Raw genomic sequence first — 25,201 nt, forward strand, 5'->3', positions numbered from 1 at the left:
TGCTATGACTGATGATAGCCTTAGCCGAAGCTCCACTCGAACTGGCTATCCAAGCCCATATTGTAGGCTAAAAAGTCAAGTATAGTGTGTCACAAATGCTTACAGTCCAGTATCTTTTGTGGTGGTAGCCTAGCCCAAAAAGAGTAGTAGTCTATAAGGCTAGCCTAGTCCAAACCTTTACGAGCTAGTAGCCAGCCCTAGTACTGGAATTGCCAAAATCTATGAATTATGAGTTTTCTAGTGTAATTTCTAGAATTTTGAATAAATTTTTGCAAATATGGATAGCCTAGCATTTTAATTTTTTGCAAAATGCATGAACTGGTGTAGGCTTAGATACCTAGCAGGGACATATAATTGTTTTGGATTTTTTAGCCCTAGGCTTTTCTGTGGTCAACCGAAAATCCCAAAACACCCGTGTTTCATTTGTTCTTGATGAAACACCTGTATATAAATACATTATAAGTAAATCTTATTTTTTATATAAGTAACTTAGTGAGTAACTACATAGCTATTACGTTTCATTTATCGGCAGCTTAAATTTGAAAATTCGCTGTAGCGTTCCAATATTTTGGTGTAGGTAACTCACCCCGCCCACTTTCAGGGAAGGATAAGTACAACACTACTAACGAGCCCAATTTGTTTCTGCTGGTTGACAGCTTAACGTGGTTGTTAACTTCAGCTTTCTTTTGACATAGTATAATTTGCCGGATGATTTTCATCATTATTTGGTGAAGTATTCCGTGTCTTGGCAGTGATTGTGCTAATGGCATTAGCTTATTTAGCTTGGACTTTTGTTTTTCAGGATATGTCTGACTCTAGCTCTGCTAGTAGTAGGTTTTGCAGCAAAGGCTGTAATACCAGACTAACTTCTATCAATTATGACTCTCATACCATTTGTTGTCAATGTAGAGGACAAACTTGCTCTTCAGTCTTGACTTGTGACGAATGCAAAGAATGGGATCAGGGGAAATGGAAGACTCTAACTTGTTACTTAAATAAACTTGGGAGTGACAGAATGGACCAGAAAATTGGTCTCTTAGTGAACACTGTAGCTCAAATAAGGCTTCAGTGAGGATCCTTATGGATAAGATTAGTGCCAGTGACATCAGTGCAAGTGTTGTGTCAGTGGAGGAGGTGGCTACTCGTCTCACCGATGCTCCTAGACGAAGGTCCCTGTCAAACTCCCCTAAACCTGGGAGGAGGCAAACCGTAAGTCCCAGGGAGGTCGGTGGGGTTTGCCCACTGGTAGTTGTCCCCTCAACTGAGCCTGTTGTTCGGGATTACCGGGACTCAATGGACAGCCACTGGAAAGGCGTCCATATTGGAGTTCATGCACTTTCAGCGAGTGATGCGGATTCAGGATCCGACGAATCCAAGTGCAAAGCGAGTTACAAGCACAGCTGGCGCTTCAAAAGTGCATCCAGGCCGTTGAAAAGGTCGATATCCGCAGCTGAGTCCGAATTTCCGATCCCGTGCAAGCGGAACAGAGACTGGGATCCGCGTCCCAAACCTCCATGTAGTTTTTGGGATGATCCATCTAACGTGTTGCCCATAGTGTCTGTGTCAGAGCGTCAGTTTCTGTTGCCCAAGCGGATCTCTAAGAAACACGGAGATCGCACTTTTGGATCCAAGGGATCTATGCATCAAAGTGGAACCAGTTTAGTGGGATCTGGTGGATCCAAGTACCTGGTGGGATTGGAAGGCTCCAAATATTCAATGGGCTCTGAGGGATCCACGCATCCATCGGGATCCGAGGGATCCAGTCATCCAGTGGGATCCGAGGGATCCATTCAAGTGGGATGTATGGGATCCAAGTGTTTAGTGGGATCCAGGGGATCCAAAGAGACAGTGGGATCTAGAGGATCTGATGCACTCGTTGAACCATTTCAACAAGTAGTTCGCGAGCTGTTGTCAGTGCATGATCACGCCCATTCCGAGCGGGCGAGTGGGCATCTGGCACAGCATTCTACTGTTCGTCCGGTTCAGGATCTGGCTTTGGAACCGATTAAACAATACTTAGACAGTATTATGGACCTTTTACGTAAACCGTCAGTGACTCATAAGCCTGAGGATTTGACTCTCTCACCCATTTCGTTTGCAGAAGAGGACATAGAACAGGATCAGCCTGCTTCAGCCTACGCTTCCCTTTTGAAACACTTCTTGTTTTGCTTACTGGACTTCTTTTCTCCAGCGATTCCCTTTTCTCCAGGTTCTTCTGTTATGATGAGACAGCCTATGGAAGCCTCTAGGCTGCCTAAGATGGTGCTATTGAAGTCGTCGAAGAAAGCTCTGTCAAACATTGAGAGCTGGTTGACAGAAAAGAGAAAAACTGAAAAAGCAGTATTATGCATTCCTCCTTCTCGCTTATCCAAGTGGGGATACTTATGATGTGTGACTGGGGAAGTGCCATTGTTGGGAGTTATTGCCTCCTCCCAAGAGGATTTCTCCAGTTTAATTGACTTGTCATGGAGATCTGCCTTCTCCTCTTCCAAGATCTTGTTTACAACTTCTGAACTTGAGCATTTGACTTGGGACATCATTAAGGTCTTCGAGATCTTAAGTTTTCTTGACTGGACTGTCGGCGCCTCAGCGAAGAAATTAGAAGATTGCGCCAAGCTAACTTCGCTACAGACTGGCTGGGAGTGTTCTCATGCGCGGATAAAGTGATCAGAGATGGATCCCAAGAGCTGGTAGCCTTGTTCGTGGTGGGAGTACTTAAAAAGTGAGAGCAGTGTTGTTCATTCACTTCCAAAGGGGTCACTCCCCACCAGAGATCTGCACTCCTTTTTCCTCCTTTAAATTAAAAGGAACTTTTTCCCAGCGCTGCAGTAGAACATATGGCAGCGGAGCTGCAAAAGAAATCCACACAAGACTTGCTGGCCCAGTCCACCCAACATCCCAAGGAGTCTGGACGTTCCGCATCATTTGCACCTAGAACGGTTTCCCCTCTACAGCAAACATTTCGAGGAGGTAGAAGTAGATTCCAGCCCTGTTCCCAAGCTTATTCTAGGTCCGTTCGGCCAGTCAAGAAGTCAGCAAGCAAATCTTCCTCTCGCAAGTGAGAGTACTATTCTCCGTGTACCAGTGGGGGCCAGGCTTCAACATTTTTGGAGTAAATGGAAGAACAGAGATGTAGAAGCTTAGGTTTTAAAGGTGATCAAAGTAGGATACTCCATCCCGTTCAGGGAGAAACCTCTCTTAGTGTCCTCTCCTATCAACTTGGCAGCCTACTCTTTAGACTCAGAGAGGTATTTGGCCCTATCACAGGAAGTTTCGTCTCTCCTCACCAAGAGAGCCATAGAAATAGTTGGAGATGTCAACACGCCGGGGTTCTACAACTTCCTGTTCGTCATCCCAAAATCATCGGGAGGTTGGAGACCTGTCCTGGACGTCAGCGCCCTGAATTTCTATATTCAGACTACGAAATTCAAAATGGAAACAACCCTCTCAGTTCTGTCTTTCATCCATCAAGGGGATTGGATGGCAACCATAGACATGCAGGATGCATATTTCCATGCTCCAGTTCACCCGGAGGCCAGGAAATACTGTATCTACGGTTTGTGTTTCAGGACAAGGTCTTCCAATTTCGAGTGCCGTGCTTTGGACTTTCGACAGCCCCTCAAGTTTTCATCCGAGTCCTCGCCCCAATGGCAAAATGGCTACATCTCATGGGGATCAACATCTGCCTCTATTTAGACAATTGGTTCCTACACTCCCCCTTGGAATCAGGTTGCACGGAGAACCTAAAGAAAACTCTTGTGTTGGCCCAAGAATTGGGCCTTCTGATAAACTTAGACAAGTCCCAGTTAGTCCCGAGTCGATCAGTTCTTTATTTGGAATGAAAATCAACTCTCGGGATTTTCGGGCTTTTCCGTCTGACAGAAGAATAAAAGCCTGCATTTGGACAGTAAAGAAATTCTTCTCTCTCCCATCGTGCTTGGCCAACAAATGGATGAGTTTACTGGGAACTCTCTCATCCATAGAAAAGTTCATTCCCTTATGGAGACTTCACACGAGAGTATTACAATTCTTTTTGAAAGCCAGTTGGCAGAGGAAGTTTCTCCCCTGACTCGTTTGTTTTCTCAATCACTCCCGAGATCAAAGAGGACCTTCGTTGGTGGCTTGTAACAGGAAGGTTTGCAGAAGGGAAATCTCTACACCCTCTGGGGCTGTCCTAGAAAACAACAAAGTGTCAGGGACATGGTCACTACCCGAGAGAGAACTTCATATCAACGTGAAGGAGCTGAAGGCAATACACGTAGTTCTTCAACAATTTCTCAACAGCGACTTACAAATCCACAGTCATAATCCACTCGGACAATATGTCAGCTCTGGCTTACATAAAGATTCATGGAGGGACACACTCCTTCTCACTGTATCAAGCAACCAAAGATCTCCTTGTCTGGGCGCAGGGAAATCAAACCAAGATTGTTACCTGCTTTATACAGGGCAAAATCAGTGTCATAGCAGATGAATTAAGTTGTTGCAAACAGGTCCTACCCACGGAATGGACACTGAATCCTCAGGTATGCACTGACCTGTGGAAACGGTGGGGAAAGCCGTCGATAGATCTGTTTGCAATGTCGAGGAATCACCGACTCCCTTTTTATTGCTCCCCAGCCCTGGACCCTCTCCCGTGGGCAATGGGTGCGATGCTCCAGGACTGGTCGAACCTGGATGTATATGCCTTCCCACCATTCAGTATGGTGAGAGACGTAATAAACAAATTCCTCTTCCACAACAACGTGTCGATAACCTTGGTAGCTCCCTTCTGGCCACAGAAAGAGTGGTTTCCAGATCTCCTCAGTCTCCTAGTAGACTTCCCAAGATTGCTTCCACAGCGACGAAATCAACTCAAGCAACCGCACTTTCACCAGTTCCATCTAGGTCTATCCACTCTCACTCTGACAGGCTTCAGACTGTCAGGGAACTTGTCAGAGCGAAAGGCTTTTCAAGATCACCTGCAGAAGCAATTGCCAGATGTAGGCATCAGTCATCCTCCAATGTCTACCAGAATAAATGGACAATATTCCACAGCTGGTGCAGAAGACACAAGATATCATCATCTTCTACCTCTGAAGCACAAATAGCAGACTTCTTGCTATTGTTAAGGTCTTCATGAGGATTGGCTACGTTCACAATCAAAGGCTACAGAGCGATGCTTAACTCCGTTTTCAGACGTAGAGGTCTGGATCTATCTTCTGATAAAGACATGAGTGACCTTATCAATGTAGATTATCAATGTAGAGGCGCCTCTGGCTTCACTGCCACACCACTACAGTCGAGATGAGCCGCATCAGAGGCAGTATTTTCCTGCTGGAGCTCTCTCGCCAGGTAGGTTACAACTAACATTCTCAGTGTTAACTACTTACTATTTTAAAATTCATCTCCATTCATGAGTGTTTTTTGAAGTAGTACATGCCCATGCATCCCACCACCTGTCAATGTGGGATTCAGCTATGTAATTACTTGTGAAGTTAATTATATAAAAATGACATTTTTATAATAAAGTTTTATATATACTTACCAAGTAACTACATGATCATAGCCCTCCCTCCTCCCCTCTCATGGGCATAGGGCATAAAAGAATTGGGCTCGTTAGTAGTGTTGTACCTATCCTTCCCCGAAAGTGAGCGGGGCGAGTTACCTACACCAAAATATTGGAACGCTACCACGAATTTTCAAATTCAAGCTGCCGATAAATGAAACGTAATAGCTATGTAGTTACTTGGTAAGTATATATAAAACTTTATTTTATTACAAAAATGTCATTTTTGCACATAGAATCCTTGACTTTGTTGGGTTCATATTGATAATGGTTTTATTGAGTAGGAATATTACTTCATTCTTAACAAGTATATAGATTACCTAACCTTTATAATAAATGTTTTTTAATTATAAGTGTTTTATGTTTTTTATTGCATATTTTGTGATTAGGCCTTAACAGATCTTTCATATTGTGAATTGGTCTAGGTCTTGAGAAGTAAAAAAACAGCTGGTACTGTACTCTACTCCCACCCAGTAGAGAACAAAGAAATTACCAGTTACTCAGGTGCTCAGACATTACAGATACAATGATCTAAGCCTAGTTATAACTAGTAAATCTTTGAATTTCCCAGTTATTTAGTTTCTTGTTATGCTTTAGTTACAGTGAATATTGGGTATCAAACAGTTTTGTTTTTCATTCAAAATGTTCTTAAAATAAAAGTAGCATATGCAATCAGACATGCTAAAAAACATGCAGTGCAGTTTTTTAAAACTGATATCTCATATGAAAGGTAAAGGAGAGGCCATCTATCAGTTAATATTAATATCACATATTTACTTATAATGTAGGTATTTTTTAGCGTTCCACATGAAACACACAAAATGTTGTTGATGGTATGATGCATTTTAGCCTATGCTACTTTTTCAATTAGGTTAGGGATATTGTTATTAACAGTTGCATTACTATGCACTTTATCTGTTCAGTTAGCACACCAAGAGACACATCATGTACTGAAAAAGGAGAAGAAGAATGCTCCCCTCTTGGCCACGCATCTGGGAACCCGTCATCACTGTTAATTGCCAGCCACATCCCCCTTTCTTCAGTCAGAGCACACCTGCCATAGCTGCTCCCAGTTTCAGAGCTGTCCTTTTCAGCAATTAAAGGTCATAGATTGACTCTGGCACAAGTGTTTCAGAGGAGAGATGTGGACTCTAGTTCACCAAGTGAATTGCGGCACAAGTGCCTGAGCTTTGATAAAGAAGTATCCCCCATAAACCCAGGGCCCCTGTGCTGGTATGTACCCTTGGTCTTGAGAAATATATCAAGCCCAAAGTTTGCCCTGTAGAGGGTTAGTGCCATTAGTGCACCTCATGCATTGCACTGTAGGCATTACTTAAGGTTTTTTTCAGTGCTATTGGCTCCTAGCTGCCACTACTTTCATTCCTTTTACTGAACCTCCATTCATATTGTCTTCCTTCTGTCTTACTTTCCACCCTCAACAAACAATTGTTTCATATGCAAGTCTTAAGGTTTTCCTCCTGTTACCCTTTAAAACCTCCTTCACTCTCAATTTCCTCAGTGCTGAATGATGTCATAGGTCCCAGTGTTTGGCCTTTGGCCTAGATTTTATTTTCCTTTCAAAGACCAAAGTTTGAACCCTTAGAGGTGATAACCTTTAGGAACCTGATCTTAAAAGAATGAGTCTTCTCTGCTTGCATCAGTGATAAGGATGAATGAAGTCCATGTTATCTCAAGCAATATCTCATGAGGCTTAGTATCCAAGATTAGAGTTATGGGTTCATGAGATTCAGGCTATTGTAACATCCTTAGCCTTTAAGGAGGTACACATAAGTATAACCCATTCTGAATTTTGCTTTGTAGAGGTCTCATATGACTTCAAGTTTTACCTGAGAGACCTGTCTCATAATTATGTGGATTATTAATCCATTGACCACGTAATGTTTGCAGGTAAAAGAATATTACTTCCTGAAGAGACAGTCAACTCAGTCTCCTTCCTCTTTTTAACTCTATCCCTTCTCATGAATGTAGTCCTTTGGGGTACTTGTGGCTACGCTTTATGAAAGGGGGTAAGTGTATCATATTGTTTGTCAGTTGTAATGGAAAGTACAAAAATTGCCTTACTAACAAGGCAATCATATAAAACCCTTCTTAGCCTCTAGAACTTCTGTTTCCAGATCATATTCACAAGGCAGCTTGCCTTCCAGCACCCTAATTGTACAAATTTGCTATTCACAATGAGTCTTACCCTCCTAAATACTGTAGCTTAGTCAGGCTGCTGTAAACTGATGGGATTTGTGTTTAAAATATTAAATTTTTATTATAAAAAATATTTATTTCTGTGAACACAGTGCCTTCCTGCCATCCTCCCAGTTGCTTTTACTCTTGGGCAGATTCATACAACACAGAGGAATGACTGGCACTCATAAGTAATACAAGGGTTCCCAGTTGTAGACCTTTTGGAGAATTTTTTTATTCTTCATTATATGATTTCTTGGAGTACTGACCATGCTGATAGGCTCATGTAAATTGATGGAATACCATTAAAAATGGAATATTTGCCGTTTTAGCAAAAAAAATATATTACCAAATTATACAGATTTTACTAGTAGTCTAACTGTAATGCAGCGTCACTCTGTATCATCTGTAGAATAAATTGGAAATTTGGTAAAAGGGATATTAAAGAAATAGGGTTACTACCCTGGGTGACAAATTCACTTGTAATCAAGATGAAATTGAATACTTTATGATGATATTGTCTGTGGACAAATTTTGTCAATTTTGTTTCTCATAAAATACAATTGACTTCTTTTCTGTGATTTTTCTGTACTCAAGTGTGGTTTTTTTTTTTAAGAAAAATGTAAATTAAAGAGAAACTCCTAAAATATGTGCAGCTTAACCCGTGAGATTTTTTCCCAGAAGTAACCATTTTAAAGAGCCGTAAAATCTCCGTGATATACAGTTATACAATATTGTAGCATATACTGTACAGTGGTGCCTTGACATACGAGTTTGTCATTCCGTGACCGAGCTTGTAACTCAATTTGCTCGTAGATCAAATTGAATTTCCCCATTAAAATGAGTGGAGATACTATTAATCTGTACCAGCCCCCCCAAAAAATACACCAACTTTTTTTTTGTACGTGCTTTTAAGTAAGAAAAGTGTACTTTATAAATGACAAATGTATAAAAAATAATACAGTACATAATAAAAGTAAATGTAAAGAAATAAACTGGTTTTATCAAGTGTACTTTACCTTGAAGATCACACGAAGACACTGGCGGAGGTGGAGCAGCGAGATGAGCTGGCTAGTGAGTGTCTCAGTGGGTATGGAGGGTGGTGGTGGGAGGCTGGAGATTGGCGGAGGTGATTTTTTCACGTCATGCTCTATCACTTACTTAACTTACTCGCTACACACTTAATGCTACATTGCTAAATTTAACACTATGCTACACTTTATTGCTAAACTCAAGTCCATAACACGATCATGTTTTTCTGTGATTTCACACTTCATATCCAAGGTAATAGGCCTTTTCATCTTCTCAGCACTGGTCTTGACACACACTTTCTTAGGACCCATGGTGAAAACTAATAATTTAATGTTCCAAAATACAGGGACAAAGGAAGAAATGCTACGAGTTGCTGCAGAAATGCTCGCATGGCAAGGTAACTACGTGAACTGAACGAGATCATGCGGCTTGGGCAGCTCGGTTCTGGCAATGGTGGACGCATTGGGAGATGGCGTCTCCCAGACTTGCTGGCTTGTAGCTCAAATCTCGGCTTGCTTCTTCAAGCAAAAAATCGCAAGTGCGCCTGCTCGTATCTTGGAAAACTTGTATGTTGGTTCGCTTGTAACTCAAGGTTTGACTGTACTAAACATGCATGTTTTATTGTAAGGTTAACCTAGCATTTTTCTTTCTTTCAGTTCAGCGACTAAAAAGTGCGAATCATGAAAATCCTCTGGGTCCTACTGTCTTTCCCTTTTATCACCATTGGAGTCTTGGCACTACCTACTGGAAACCTTCCTGGCTCTGAAAAGGGTGGAACTGAAGTGAAGCTGTCAAACGTCAGTACTGCCACAGAAGCTGTAGCACCAGACAATGCTATGGCCAAAGAGGATGGGAATGCTAGCGCCAAAAAAGATGAAAGCATTCAAGATTCAGGACAAGGTCCAAGTAAATCTTCAGATAGCTCACCTGGTATGGGTAGCTCAGTGAGCATGAAATCCATATCACCCAAGCCCGAAGCACATGGCAATACTACGATGCCTGCATCGAATACCAGTGTGGTAAAGACAGATCCAGGAAACACTAAAAAGCCTCAAAATTCTGAGGATGTTGAAGATTCTCCTGAAAAAGCAAAGACCGATGCCCAAAAGACCAATGAAGCTGAGGTACGCCAGCAGCTAGCTGCTGGAGGCACTAGTAAAGCACCATCAGAGGCTGAGATTCAAAAGAACAATGCATCAAGTGTGCCAAAATCAACACAGGCTCCTGTTACATCTGACAGCGAAAAGAAGGACGATACAGATAAACAGGATGCCCCTGCTCAAACGGAACAGAAGAAACCAGAAGCCGCCGACAGTAAAGAAGGCAAAGACACTGATGTGAAAGGTGACTCTAACGTTGCTACTAAAGAAGAAGATATGGGCAGCCCTGAGTCAACAGCAGCTCACCCTGAAAAGGTAAACCAAGGCACTAATGACAAGGAACCTGCAGCAAAGGGCCCAGAAGTTCACAAGAGCTCAATGGAACCCTCCTTTGCATATGATGACGACAATGGGGATGGTTCTGCGTTGATTGGCATTGAAACTGACCGCACAAATGGAATTGAGCAAGATGACGATCAAGGTGAGATTAAATAGTTATTTCTTCCATACAAGTAACAATATGCCAGTAGGATTATGTCAGCTTCATTCAAACTTTTGTTGGGTGTCATCACCCTTGGGATATATTTCTTTTTGATGCTTTGATGCATGAAATAAGTTTCTAGTGAATGGGGAATATTAGATGTGTTCGGCAGGCTGTTCTTAATGAAGGTGGCTACTTTGAAGCTACTTTATTCTGTTGACTTTAAAGTACTCCTGTCTGAATCATACTGACTGTTCTCAAGATTTAAATGGAAATGTGTTTGTCGCTTACTTGGAATGATTGTTAATCGAGCTATTAATTTTCCTTGATGGAGACAGAATAGATAAAAGTATTTCAGTCATTCATGACCATCGCTTTTTAGTATTGTTATTTAGATCTATGAAGGTCTTGTAATGGAACTCACTGCTTGAGATTTTGCAGTGTTGAGGTGAATCTTATATGGATATCCTGGCTTTTAAGTTAGTATTGACTATAATGAAGTAATTTTATCATCACTTTAGCTTTGTTAAATCTTTATGAAATCAATTTAAGTAACATTTTGTGTAAAATAATGTTCTTTCTTCCTCAAGTTCTCCCACAGTTTCTTTCTTCCACAAGCAGAGGGTACTCTCCTTGTGATGGTATGAAACAGAACCAATATCTGTTCTAAAAAAAGTACAAACTTATATCACAAACGCCTTAGCTATGTTTAGAGGTAGTGATAATTACTATGATTTAATCAGTCTTTAAAGGGTAAATATTGAACCTAAAAATTCCAGGTGATAGCCTTAATTAATCACAAGAAAAAATTGTGATACAAAAGTTTTGGCTGCTTGATTTATAAATGGGATCAGCCAAAGCCATTGTGGTTATTTGGAAACCACTGACTTCTAGCTTCCCTCGGTTTTTTGAGAAATGAAGAGATTAGCCTTTTTAAAGTTAGAGTTAAGGATATTGAAACTAGGAAAAGCATTGCTGGTTAAAACCGTGATTTATTGAAGATGAAAGGAAATAAGTTATGCTATTTAAAGCTAAAACTTTCAATAGTATGAGGAACAGAATGGAAGGCATCATTTTAAACTTAACTGCCTTATTCAGTTTAACATACAGTAATTTGTTTCAACTCTTGAGTAACGAAAAAAAAAAAAAAAACATTCAGTTCTTGAGAAAAAGAAAAAACAAAAACAAATTCAGTTCTAGAATTTATAAACCAGGATTCTGTCCAGCTTCATGACCCCTAGTCGGTTTCAAGGACAACTATTCCATACTCATAATCACTAACCCATCTTCTCCGGTATCCTTGTTAAAATTAGCTACATAACAAGGAGCCTTTCTGCTTTTGTTATTCAAGCTGCTGACAGGAATTTTTTCATTATTACAAAATCATCAATTCATAGGAATCCCCCTCTTTCCATCCTCACTCTTCTGGTGGCTAGTGTAGAGAACTGGGGATTGACTTTTTCACAAGAAATGGTGTGGTTCTGGGTTATGTGACTGGTCCATTGGGAATGCTCTTCTTTTTCTGTAGTGTGAGTTTAAAGCTGCTGTATTGCTGGATTTGGCATATGCAAATTGAGGGGTTTGTATATAAAAAAAACTTTGTTGTAAAAAATTTCATGTTTTATAGTGCAATGGTTTGTACCTGTGGAACAACCTATTTCAAGTACAGTACAGTATTTAGTTTTTATTTCCTACTTACAATTTTAATTTCAATTCTACAAAAAATCTAAATATCATGAAAGAGTAAGAAAATATTCTCTTTAAGATATTGTTGCTTTACTGATTCTCCTTTGGTTTTAGCTTATGAGGGTGACGATGAATTTGAAGACGATGTAACCAAAGGTATAGCAGACGGGGAAGAGGAGACACAGAAGTTAGAACAACTTGACCATAATGGACAGTTCACAACCGATGCCGATTCTCATTTCTTTGCATATTTCCTCACCATTATGGTGACGGTGATAATATTCTACTTAGTTTTCCACAACAAACAAAGGGTAAGTAAATTTGGAGTGAGACCCTTAATCTACTAGTGCATGTTAGGCAGGTGATCTCTTGATAATACTTAAGATTGATGTCTTTGTATGTAAGGATAAAATATCTTTTCATAGCCCTGTACAGGGGTTGGGTCATCAGTACACCTATGCAGTGCACTGTAAGTATTACTAAAGAGTTTTATATAAATAACTTAACAAGTAATTACATTGCTACTAGTTTCACTCACTTGGCAGCTAAAATGTTGAAATTCGCGGGGTAGCTACAATAAACCCCCGTATTTGCGTTCTCACGATTCGTGAACTCACGTATTCGCGGTTTTCTCTGTGGCACGTATCTACCCATTATTCGCGAAAAATTCGCCCATTCGCGGTATTTTTCACTGAGAAATATCCACTGTATTTTCATATTTTCATGACTAAATGGACTTTTTGTGAAAAAACAGTCAGGTATAAGCATTTTTAGAGGGTTTTTCTTGTGTTTAAACTATCAAAATAGGTAGTTCTAAGTGTTTTTATAGGGGTTTTAAGTATTTGCGGATTTTAGTTATCTGGGGGTGGGGGTGTGGTACGCATTCCCCGCGAATACGGGGCATTTACTGTATTTTGTTTGGCTAGGTGACTAACCCCGCCCACTTTCAGGGGAAGAGAGGAACAACTAGCAAAAGGATTCAATTTGTTTCTGCCGGTTAACGGCAGTACATCAGCTTTTAGCAGCAGCTCTGATTTTGTAATTCGTCTTTTCCAGTTTTTATTTCATTGTTTTGGTGAAGTATTCTTGCTTTGATAGCCTTTCGGCATTGTTAAATAGAGTTAGACTCTGTTTTTTGCCATTATTGTGACTTTAGATTATTTTGACTTATACCTTATTTACCAATTGTGACTTCAGTTGACTTGTTTGCAAAATTTCAGACTCAAATTCGAATAGCTTTAGGTATTGCAGCCAAGGCTGTAATACACGTTTGACTAAGGAATCTTACGATTCCCATTTTATCTGCACAGAATGCAGGGGACAAGTTTGTTCAGTAGATTTAAGGTGTAATGAATGTATTGACTGGGACAGTAAGAAGTGGAAGACTTTAAGATATCATTTAAATATATTAGCTAGAGATAAGAAGAAGAAGGCGACAGCTAGAAGGATTAGTAAGTCTGTAGCTGGTCAGGAATCTCCTATTGATCATGATATGGATAATGCTAATGTCGATATTGACGTTCTTGTAATTTCCGTTAATCCCGTACCCAGTTCTCTTTCTGTGCAACCTGCTCCTTTATCCGGCTCTCTCGCCTCTGAACCCAACCCATTGCCAGCCTCGAGTGTAAAATCGATAAAAGGTTCAAGTGAATTGTGGAGTCTATTGCTTAGTTAGCCTCATCGATTAAGGTCCTTATGGAAAATAAGAGTGATTCGGAGCCCCAAGTAGTACCTAATGCCAGTGCAGTGTCGGTGGAGCGCCCGATAACACCTAGTGTTAGTGATGTGTTGGTGGAGGAGGTGGCTGCCCGTCCTGCTGATTCTCCTAGGGAAAGGTTAATGTCATACCCCCCTAAGCCTGGGAGGAGTCAAACTGGTAGCCTAAGGGAGATCGGTGGGGTCTGCCCACAGGTAGTCGCCCCCTCAGTTGGACCTGTTGTTGAGTCCCAGGTTGCAGCCAAGTGCCACTGGAAAGGCGTATCCTTGGATGTGCGTTGTCTTTCATCTAGCTCTGATGATTCTTCTCCCAGGCGCCAATGTCATTTTGTGGACAAATCGCCCTTTGAAAAGGCGTGCTGGAGATGTGTCGCATTCTCCTCCAGTGCTGTGTAAGGGATTCAAGGAGCCAGTTCACAGTCCTCCTCCATCTTGCAGTCATTGGGACTGTCCAGAGCATTTTCCTTCTGTTCCTCCCTTGGTGGAGTGTCAGAGTGCGGCTTCCAGGCGCCCTGCTTCTCATATGCACTCTTCGTCCAAAGCATTTTCTTCTGAGCATTCTCATGCGCCCGAGACTCCTCTGGCTTTGAGTGCCCTGCAGTGTCTGAAGCTCCCTTGAGCGCCGAACACATGGTTTCATCTGAGCACTTGAAATCGTCTCAACACTCATTGGCTCCCTCTTGCCCTGTTTTGTCAGAGCGCCCATCTTCTCTCAAGTGTCATAAAGCGCCTGCCATCGCCCATATGCTCAGTGATTCATGGATCCCAGCAGGGACAAAGTGCCTGTTGGCGCCCAAGTTCCCATCAGTGCCAGAGCTCCCATCGGTGCCAGAGCACCCTTTCTCCTTTTCGTGCTTCTGTTGCCGGCACTTCAGCTCCGACTGCTATTAGTGATTCTCATGCAGTTAGTCATGCAGCACCTCCTTCTGTGCTTCAGTCTCCCGCGCTTCAGGCTTTACCTGCTTCAAGCAAGCAAGCACCCTCCATGGTAGACCCAATTCAGAGCAAGCTCGACAGTATTTTGAGCCTTTTAAGAAAGGCTCCGTTGGCCCCCCAACCTACGGACTAAGCTTTATCTCCTGTATCCTCAGACAAGGAAGAAGAGGTTATTGCTCAAGATGCTTGTCCTTTAGCTTTTGCATCGCTGCTAAGGTATCTTCTCTCTACCTTCCCGAGTTTCTTTTCGCCTGCATCTCCTTTTTCGCTCGCGACTGCTTTTCTTATGGAGTCACAGACTTCCAATCCTACTAGACTTCCCAAGTTAGTGCTTCTTCTTCTGCTAAGAAAGCCTCCAGTGATACTGATGGAAGGCTAGTTGAGAAGAGGGACCAGGGTAGAGCCATCTTCAGCCTCCCCCCTTCTAGATTGTCTAAGGGAGACAGCTTTCTTATGCTACTGGGGAAGCTCCTTCTCTGGGAGTTTCTGCCTCCTCCCAGTGGGGGACCTCTCCTCACAGAAGTGGGCTCTTCTGCTTTCCCTGCTGACTTGTCACCACCTGTTCCCACAGGTTATATTTCTGGAGATTTCTTCAGATATTCAGAAGAAGAGCACTCAAGAACTTCTTGCCCAGTCCTCTAGGCAGCCTAAAGAGATGCTCACTCATGCATCCAGGACGGTCTCCCCTCTGCAGATGCGTCCCTTTCGTGATAGCAGACAGAGATATTTCTCTATATCTCGCTCTTCCAGCAGGTTCGTCTCCAGAGCCATTAAGAAATCCTCAACCAGTTCTGTCTCTCTCAGGTGAGAATTTTGTCCTCCTAACTTCTGTAGGAGCCAGGCTCCTTCTCCTCTGGGAGAAATGGAGAGAGAGTTGGGGGCCAGAGCAATGGATTGTCAGTGTCCTGAGGGAAGGTATACCATCCCCTTCAAAGAAAAGCCATCTTTAGTCAGCTCTCCAATAAACTTGTCAGCTTACTCTGAAGGCTCGAAGAAGTCTTTGGCCCTCTCAGAAGAAGTGTCGTCCCTTCTCAAGAAGGGAGCGATAGAATTGGTAGAGAGTGTGAACTCCCCAGGGTTCTACAACCGTCTTTTTGTGGTGCCCAAGGCTTCAGGGGGCTGGAGGCCCATCCTGGATGTCAGCGCCTTGAATGTCTTCATAAGAAGACAAAGTTCAGGATGGCGACAAATCGGACTGTCATGTCATCCATTAGCCAGGGATACTGGATGACATCAATAGATATGCAGGGCACATACTTCCACATTCCAATACATCGGGAATCAAGGAAGTTTCTGAGGTTCATGTACGGGAACAAAGTGTTCCAGTTCCGCTCTTTATGTTTTGGTTTATCGATGGCAACACAAGTGTTTATCAGAGTTCTTGCTTCCCCAGCAAAATGGCTCCATCTGATGGGAATCAAGATCTCCCTCTATTTGGACGATTGGCTCCTTCAGGCCCAACTGAAAGGAAAATGTTAGGAGGACCTTCAAAAGACCCTTCTCCTGGGCCACGATCTGGGATTGATAATCAACTTTCAGAAGTCTCAGTTGATTCCATCACAACGGATTCTTTTATTTAGGGATGATAGACTTAGAGATTTCGGGTTCCTTCCTCCCTGAGAAGAATAAAGTCATGCCTCAAGACAGTAAGCAGGTTTCTCCTTCTGGATCATTGCTCAGCCAACGAATGGAGGAGCCTCCTGGGGACTTTATTGTTCCTAGAACAGTTTGTTCTTTTAGGCAGGTTTCATATGAGACCGCTTCAATACTTTTTAAGAATCAGCTGGGAAAAAATACCCAGATATATTCATGTTCCAAGTGATCCCCGAGATAAGAGAAGACCTGCTTTGGTGAAGCTTAAAAGAAAGGTTGTTGCAAGGGAAATCCCTCCTTCCGTTGAACCCCAACGTAGACTTCTTCGCAGGCGCGTCAAACCTAGGTTGGGGAGCAAGGAAGTTTCGGGACCTGGTCCCTGGAACAAAGAAATTGGCACATAAATGTCAAAGAGCTGAAGGCAGTTCATCTGGGGTAGCAGTTTTTCAAGGGTGAAGTGTGCAACAAGACGGTGACAGTACACTCTAACAGTACAACTACCCTGTCATACATCAAAAACCAAGGGGAACAAACTTTCTCTCCCTTTATGAGAAGGCAAGGGATCTTCTGCTCTAGACAGAACAATTTCAGGTAATGCTCCTTACGCACTTCATTCAAGGGAAGCTCAGCGTTCTGGCGGGTGAATTAAGCCACCAGAAACAAGTGTTACCCACGGAGTGGACTCTGGATCCTCAGGTTTGCTCGGATCTATGGGAGTTATTGGGTACTCCGTTCATAGACCTGTTCATGACTTCCAGGAACCATCGTCTCCCCCTGTTTGGCTTGCCAGTCCCAGATCCTTTAGCATGGGCGACCGATGCCATGCTTCAGGACTGGTCGAACAGTCGCCTTTTATGCTTACCCCCCTATCAGTATGCTAAGACAGGTGATCAATAAGCTCATCAAATCTGTCACTGATTCTAGTTTCTCCTTTTTGGCCAACAAAGGAATGGTTCCCGGACCTTCTCAACCTACTCGCAGACTTTCTAAGACTGCTACCTCAAAAATTTCATCTTCTTACAAAAACCCCACTTCTTGCACTTTGATCAGGGATTGTCTACTCTGGCCCTGACGGGCTACAAACTATCAGGAAACTTCTTCGAAAGAAGGGGTTTTCAAGATCAGCTTCGCAAGCTATTGCTGAATGCAGGCAGCAGTCCTCTGATATAGTATATCAGGTTAAGTGGACAATTTTTAGAGACTGGTGCAGAAATCACAGTCTCAGACATCTATAGCTGAAATAGCAGACTTTCTGCTATATCTTAAGACTGATAGGAACCTGTCATCTTCGACGATCAAGGGTAATAGGGCCATGTTAAGCTGTGTCTTCAGACATAGGGGAGTGGATCTTTCCTTTAATCAGGATGTATCAGATCTAATTAGATCATTTGACACCACAAGACAGAAGGGGGTAGCAGTAGTGCCATGGAACCTGTGGTTCTTAAGTGGATGTCTGGACCCTGATTTGAGCCTATGCATTCAACCTCTCTGTGAGATTTAGCGAGGAAGACCCTTTTTCTAGTTGCTTTACCGACCACAAATTGAATCAGTGAGGTCCATGCAATAGACGGAAGAGTAGGCTTCTCCCAAGGGAATGTGGTCTGCTCCTTCTCTGTTGGATTTTTAGCCAAAAACGAGTCCATTTCCAAACTTGGCCTCTTTCCTTTTTAATTAAAAGTATGTCTGAAATTGTAGGTCCAAATGAGGAAGAGAGTATTGTGTCCTGTGAAAGCTCTAAGGTTTTATTATCTTCAAAGAACAAAGAAGATTCATGGTCCTTCAAATGCATTATGGTGTTCTGTCAAGAGTCCTTCTTGGCCACTTTCGAAGAATGCCAGGGAGACCTCATCTTGGAAGCCCATTCTTTGATTGAAGATGAGGCTTTTCCCTTGTGTAAAGTTAAGGCTCATGAAATTAGAGCTGTAGCCACTTCGTTGGCGTTCAAGTGTAATTTGTCTCTCTCCTCTATATTGGAAGCAACATTTTGGAAATGCAAGTTGGTGTTTGCAGCACATTATTTGAAGGAAATTGAAACAGTTTACGATAATCGCAGTACTATGTGTCCATTTTTTGTGGCTGGCATGGTGTTGGGGGAAGAAGCATAGGAAGTATCCCTTCCTTGCTTTCTTCGCCTTAAATTGAGGTTGTTGAGTTTTTAAGGGAGCCTGGGGATACAGTGTACCAGAGTGCCCTCCAGTCCTTCTTGGTTGGGCAGTGGCTTTTAATCTTTTTATGGCATTAGGTGACATTTGTTTTATTATTGTATTTTCTGTACTGCACCCTGGGCATGGTCAGCATAATTACCTTTGTCAGCAGTTGGAGTCATCCTTGCTGCAAGGTACCCACTAATATAGTAGGCGAGCCTTGGCTATACCACCACACCACTATACGATAAGGAGAGCTCCAATAGAGGCAGTACCTTCCTGCAGCAGCTCCCTTATCAGGTAAGGAAGCAACAGGCATTTTTAATGCTAGCAATCTTTTGTATTCTCAAATTCATTACCACTACTAATGTTTTGGGGTAGATTTGTTCATGCATCCCACCTCCTGTCAATGGGGGAATAAGCAATGTAATTACTTGGTAAGTTACTTATATAAAAATGACATTATGATAAAATAAAGTTTTATATGTACATACCAAGTAGTTACATGATCGGAGCACTCTCTCCTCCCCTCGCATGAACATTACGGCATAAACAAATTGAATCCTTTTGGTAGTTGTTCCTCTCTTACCCCGAAAGTGGGAGGGGGTTGGCCACCTAGCCTAACAAAATAGTGCAACCTGCAAATTTCAGAATTTTAGTTACTGAACAAGTGAAACTAGTAGCAATGTAATTATTTGGTAAGTATATATAAAACTTTATCATAAAAATATCATTTTTTTGCAGTGTCCCTTCAGCCCCTAGCTGCCTCCACTTTTAGTCTTTTACTTTATATCTGTTCCTGCTTCCTTTCTAAAATGCTCCCTTCCTTCCTCTCATAACTATTACTTCTTAGAGCTTTCTGTTCCAGCTTTAGCTCCTAGTACTTCATATCCTTTGTTTTCTGTATCTCTTTTATCTTGCTGTCCAACCACTCCACCCCCACTGGTCACTTTCTGAAGCACTGAATGGTCAAAAGTGCCCCAGTGCTTGACTTGACAGCCTAAATTTCATATAGTGAAATGAGATCAATAAAATAATGTTCTCGTGCATAGAAGTATTACTAGACAGTACTTTAACTGTGGCAGTGCTAGTTCTATTATGAGCAAACTATCCTATTACAAAGAATATTTCTTCCATCCCAGCACCATCATTTTTATATGTCCACATTTCTAGTCGTCAAATGCTCTCAAACACTATGCTCTTTGCAGAATTCCCCAGAATCTTTTCTCCAGTCTAGGATTCCCAGTGTTCGTTGATATTGTAACTTGCAGATGATGTTATTCCTGATCTAATGGATTTGGTTACTATTTTTTTCATTCCTTTTCAACCTTTAGTGAGAACCCAGTACTTCTTACCAAAATGTCATTTTTTGCAGTGTCTCTTCTTCCAAAAAAAACAGTCATAAAAGGAACATTTTTTTAAAATTTCAAGCCGAAAACCATTACAAACAAGGAAAAATGTGGTTTAAGATTGAAATATTTAGCGAAATGTGTACAATCGTTATTAGAGCATGGAGAATTTGTGTGTTTTATACCTGGGCTCACAGGAAAGTGGTGTGGTCACCACCAGTGGTGTTTAGGGCCCCTGGAGTAGTCAGTGTTTCTCTGTAAGTCCTTGGAGTGTGTCCAGGAACTGCTAACTGTAGGGTTAGGCATATGTTAACTTATGAGATGTTCTTGTGTACTGAAGTTACTTGATAATAATAATACCACTGTATGTTTGAGTCAGACAGTATTTTGAAAACGTCCGTGTTTTCTTTCAGATCATCGCGTTGATTATCGAAGGTCGAGCACCAAGAAATGGGAGAACACGGCGAGCTTCCAGTAGAGCAAAATACCACAAACTAGACAATAACCTCGAAGAAGCAATTATAGCAACAAAGGGCTCCAAGTATGAGAGAAGTTATTAGTTATCAGTAAGCATGGGTGTGTGTTTTCGGTGGAATTTTTCTACTCGACTGACATTCTCACTTGCAATATTTGAAACATTTTCTCCATGGGGTTGAATGCCTTGAGTTTCTTTTCTTTTATGTTCTGATTATTTTACTGTTTGCAGTTTCTGCACAGAATCTACTGAAGGTTGGTCTGAAGACTAGTAATTGTCATTCAGTTTATAGAGTCCATAATCTTTCGAAGTGTCTGTACTGTACATAGCAATACTGATGTAACTGGATGACAAAGTGGTAGACATTTTTATTATAGCTAATCCCTGGGTATTCAAGAGATTTGGGCATTAGCAGAACTCGTAGTAGGCTGCTGTAGTGTGATGTTGCCCAGATTTATTGTTGGATGTCTGTAGCTGAGTGATTAGCTGTCCTGCTTGTACAAAGTAAGCATAAAAGGCTTAATCTCTTGGACAGTTCACATGTCACACATGCCAGGAAAATGAGAAGCTTGAAAATTTCTTTAGAGACAAAGTCTGTCCTCTGAACATGATTGCTTTTTGTCACCGGATCCATTATATTGAAAATTACTGGATGAGCTGCCTGATATTTCATAAGTATTGTGCTTGAAGAGGCATCAGTAGTGAGATTATTTCATGAAGGTCAACGGAAAACCAGTGTTTACATAGGCAGTGGTGGTTATCATCACTGGAGTGAATTTTAGAAGCACCAGCATCTGACATCAGTGATGCAGTCCTTTTTTTATGATAGAAAACTTGCCAGCTTTAGACATTAAGGTTGTGTAATTCAGTCATTTTATAGGTTAGGTTTTATGCGTTTATGGCCATGAATACGTTAATGACATTTTTGTGAGACCTAGTGCTTTAAATAGAAATGAAAATTCATTGCTTTATGGCTGACTGTATTTTAGGCAAGTGCTCTCATTTTCCTGAACTAATTACGCTTACATAGAATTTAGGCTAATATTTTAAGCTTTTATATCTTCAGAAATCAGCTTCTGTGAAATTGAGCCGAATTTTATGGTTGCGGTGTACTTGGCTACAGAAAGCTTGAAAATTGTTTTTAGAATCCTACTACTTCTAAAATTTAAGACCCCTTCTTCTTGGCACATATAGTATAGCTTGGTTCATTGATGATCTCATGTATAGTCTCTTCTTTGCCAAACCATTGCTGAAACTTTCATTGTACCTTAGTGGGTTTTTGCTCCACTAGATACAGTATATTTGAGTATTGAAAATTAAACAAACATGGCTTTTTTTGGTGCTACTTTGGCTTGTTATGTGTCACCTACTCCGAGATGCTAGTACTAAACACCGTATTGTAAATGTAAAGCAGACGGCCGCATGAAGATATCGTGTATTAATGCTGCCTAATTCGTCGACCACACAATATAGAAATGGGTGTATATAATACTTTGATCCCTGAGGGGCTAGCACTAAACACGATGTCCCAAGGAGCTTCTGCCATGTTTAGTACTAGCACCTCAGAGTAGGTGACACCAAAGTAGCACCCTTTTTTCTTTCATTAAAAAATGATAATAAGCAGCATTATGTTTATTTCTGTTTTTATTTTGGTTAACACTATTGCAATCCTTCTAATACCTCATGGACAAAGAAGAACAATGAGTGTGCAAGTAAGGTTTAGGAAATGTTTTCTTTTTAGCCCTTTCAGTCACTGGCCATATGTAAGGAGTGCAGTATTCTAGTGCTTGCTTTCTGGCTCAAATTTCATACATTCGTCATTCATGTTGGGATGCTTTGCTGGACTGATAAAAATAAACCTTCACACTTTTCACATTCTGACTGCTAGCAGCATTAGTGATGTGGAAGGAATCGTAACGTATAATATTATTTAATTTGTCACATTTGACATCGTGATTTACAGTAACAGTGTTTTGCCATTTTTTCTTTATTTTAACACAACTTTTGCAGGCTTTATAGTGAGTCTTATCAATGAAATGGCAAGTGGTGGGCATCAGTGCTATGATAGGGATGAAAAGGGGAATTTGTATAATTAAGAGATATTTTATTCATTGAAAAAGTTGGAAACTGCATAATTGTCAAAGAATGGTAGTTGTGTAAGATAAGAGTGATGCTTTAACTTACTCGTAAAAGACAGAAAAGTGGAATGTCAAATAACATGGTTGTGTAAGTGCTAGCCAGCTGCAGGAATAGGTGCTCATTCTTGAAATGATTTTGCATTATACTTTCTTGCAATAGGTAATTTTGTAGAAAGCAATTAAACAGTAGAACATAAACTGTTTTGATAGATAGCCATAAATCATGCTCTGAATTTAGCCTATTTTTTACTCCGTCATTGAACAATTTTTTATATATATATATTGTTGATTATTTATAAATCAAGAAGTAGAGGTTTTATTTGAAATATGATGTTTACCAAATATTGTTTTGTGAACCCTTTTGTAAATAGTCTTCTATATTGTACAGACAGTTTTCAAAGAGCTGTAGAGGATGCCTCCTGTAAGGATATATTTTGGTATATCTTTTGGAGCTATTTAGAAATAGGTATCAGGATCGATGATCGTTTTGCCAAATGTTAACCATACAACATTTATATGCATTAGCTCACCAAGATAACGGTTTAAAGCATCCGAGCCTACCCCGCTATAAAAGAAACTCCGATATATCATTGTATATATACGCTTTGCCATAAAGTATGGGTATATTTATACCCTGTACCCCTGAAATTAATTTAAAATGCTTATAACTGCTTATTTTAACAGTTCACTGCCTAATTTAATAATCCAAACAAAAATATACCTTAAATTACCATACTAAAACAATTTAATATGTTCAAACAAAAAATACACCCCAAACCATCATCCCAAAACACCCAAAGTCATCTTAGATTACCCTCCTAAAACTGTTACTCTTAAATATATACACCCCTAAAGTGCTTATATCAATGATTTGCTTATTTTAAAATATTAATATTAATGTAAACACAGCAAAATATCTATAAAGTGTTTAATGCAAATTAAATAAATCTTTAATACAAATTAAATAAATGTCCTACAGAAATGTCACAACTAATTGAGTTAGTAATTTTTTCTCATAGTATTGAAGTCGTTCCATTTTCTTTTTTGCTATAAAGTATATTTATATAAACGAACAGTACCCGTAAAATAAGATAAAAGCCTTATTATTAACCCGTTAGGCATCACAGATGGCATACCTCAGTCGGCCGCATCCCATATCATAACACCTTCAACGGAGTAACACATCCTACCTCATTCAACGATGGTGCACTACTAAATTCAGGGGTGAAATGCTCTCCCCTCTTATACAAATTGTAGGAACGTCAGTTGGTAACACTCTGAGCTAAATTAGCAGTAAATAGCAAATTTTTTTTGTGGGGAATGATAGTCTGACAAGAGGACAACAACCTCCACCTCCCACTACGCTTCTGGCGTTCATTGGTAGACAACTGATTTCTTTTTGTTTGACCCTATTTATCCCCCCATAATGAGCGATCTAAAGCGAAAGAAAAATCTTTTGCCTGAAGAGATATTATCTCTACTCATTGCAGAGAATGACGATTACTACGATAAAAGGAAATAACAGCACCTTTTCCATAATCAGCACAAAAATTATTTTCTCTCTCTCTCTCTCTCTCTCTCTCTCTCTCTCTCTCTCTCTCTCTCTCTCTCTCTCTCTCTCTCTTCCACAAACTTTTTGTTCACTATATGGGAAACTCGGTGGAGTTCCCTTTACTTTTCGTTCACCCAAAGGTGTGAAATTTAGTGATCAGGATGAGGGAAACCCTGTGGGGTTTTTATAGAGGTTTTTTGATGATAAAGTCATGAAGCACATTGTAGCAGTAACATAAAGATTTGCCATCCAGTTTCTAGATGAATATATAGAAAGTTTGCTTACAATATCAGATGCACTAAAATGGCATGACACAAATGAAAATGAAATGAAACATTTCATTAATCTACTGGCTCTATGTTTCAGGGAATGGCATTGAAAGAATTATTTTTTTCCCTCTTATGTCTCATGCTTAGAACCTTTAGGATATAAAAATGCAAAATAAATTCTTTCATCTTTTCTTATTCTACATTATTTAGTATCCTAATATCTTTATACAAAAATCAGTATCAATATAAAAATGAACACAGAAAAAAGCATAAAAATTAGCTTAGACCAAATTACCCACTGCAAGCTAGAAAATGTGATGATATGGGGCTGACGATGTTTCCGTAAAGTGCTTAACAGGTTAATATAAACTGCAGGACAGTATATAGTACAGTATTGTAAAGTGAAATTACAGTGTACTGTAGCCATAAACATGTATTCATGTGTGGGTGATGCTCTTTCTCTCTCACTCAAACTCCCAGCATTCCTTTTGGCGCCTGATTTGAAAACACAGTTCGGTGCTCAATCTGGAGTGAAAACCCTCAAAGTGATATTTTCATTTTGCACCGATATATCCGGAAGTACGATGTACCACGGTCCGTTATCTCGGTGTGCTACTGTAGTTGAGTGTTGTATAAAGTTGATGGTTATGTACTGTAAATGTTTTGCCTGTTATGAAGTGTTTACAAGATTTAGATAACAATGTAATGCTCTGTTTGTTAATGCTGTAAGTGAATAAGTCATAATGTCTTGTACTGAATTTTTTTAATAGTTAAAAATTACCAAAAATTTCTTATGTAGTCTGAACAAGTCCCTTAGAATCCTGTAAGTATGGTGTCCAGTCAGTAAATGAACCTCACAAAGTTCCATAATGCATGATAGGCACAAATAACAATGCTGTGCTAATGACAAATACATAAATAAAAGTAATAAAATAAATAGTATAAAATATAGGACAAGTAAGCAATATTATAAAACAGAATTATAA

The 25,201-nt window shown here is 40.5% G+C and overlaps 1 protein-coding gene across 4 annotated transcripts in view; it reads left to right on the forward strand.

Moving 5' to 3' along the window:
• LOC136832669 (keratinocyte-associated transmembrane protein 2-like) overlaps positions 1 to 25,201 on the forward strand; it is a 34,598-nt gene that overhangs the window by 1,714 nt on the left and 7,683 nt on the right. Inside the window, exons 2-5 of one of the 4 annotated variants that reach the window (XM_067093979.1) lie at positions 9,123 to 9,342; positions 9,433 to 10,357; positions 12,158 to 12,354; positions 20,195 to 20,322. In XM_067093979.1, the coding sequence (XP_066950080.1) occupies positions 9,457 to 10,357; positions 12,158 to 12,354; positions 20,195 to 20,322 (1,226 nt within the window). In that variant the 5' untranslated portion in view covers positions 9,123 to 9,342; positions 9,433 to 9,456. Of the gene's footprint in view, positions 1 to 9,122; positions 9,343 to 9,432; positions 10,358 to 12,157; positions 12,355 to 20,194; positions 25,007 to 25,201 lie in introns of those variants that run through there. The other 3 variants (XM_067093978.1, XM_067093976.1, XM_067093977.1) reach the window with 3 other exon arrangements.

The sequence above is a fragment of the Macrobrachium rosenbergii genome, chromosome 50 (genome assembly GCF_040412425.1).
Source record: "Macrobrachium rosenbergii isolate ZJJX-2024 chromosome 50, ASM4041242v1, whole genome shotgun sequence".
NCBI lineage: Eukaryota > Metazoa > Arthropoda > Malacostraca > Decapoda > Palaemonidae > Macrobrachium > Macrobrachium rosenbergii.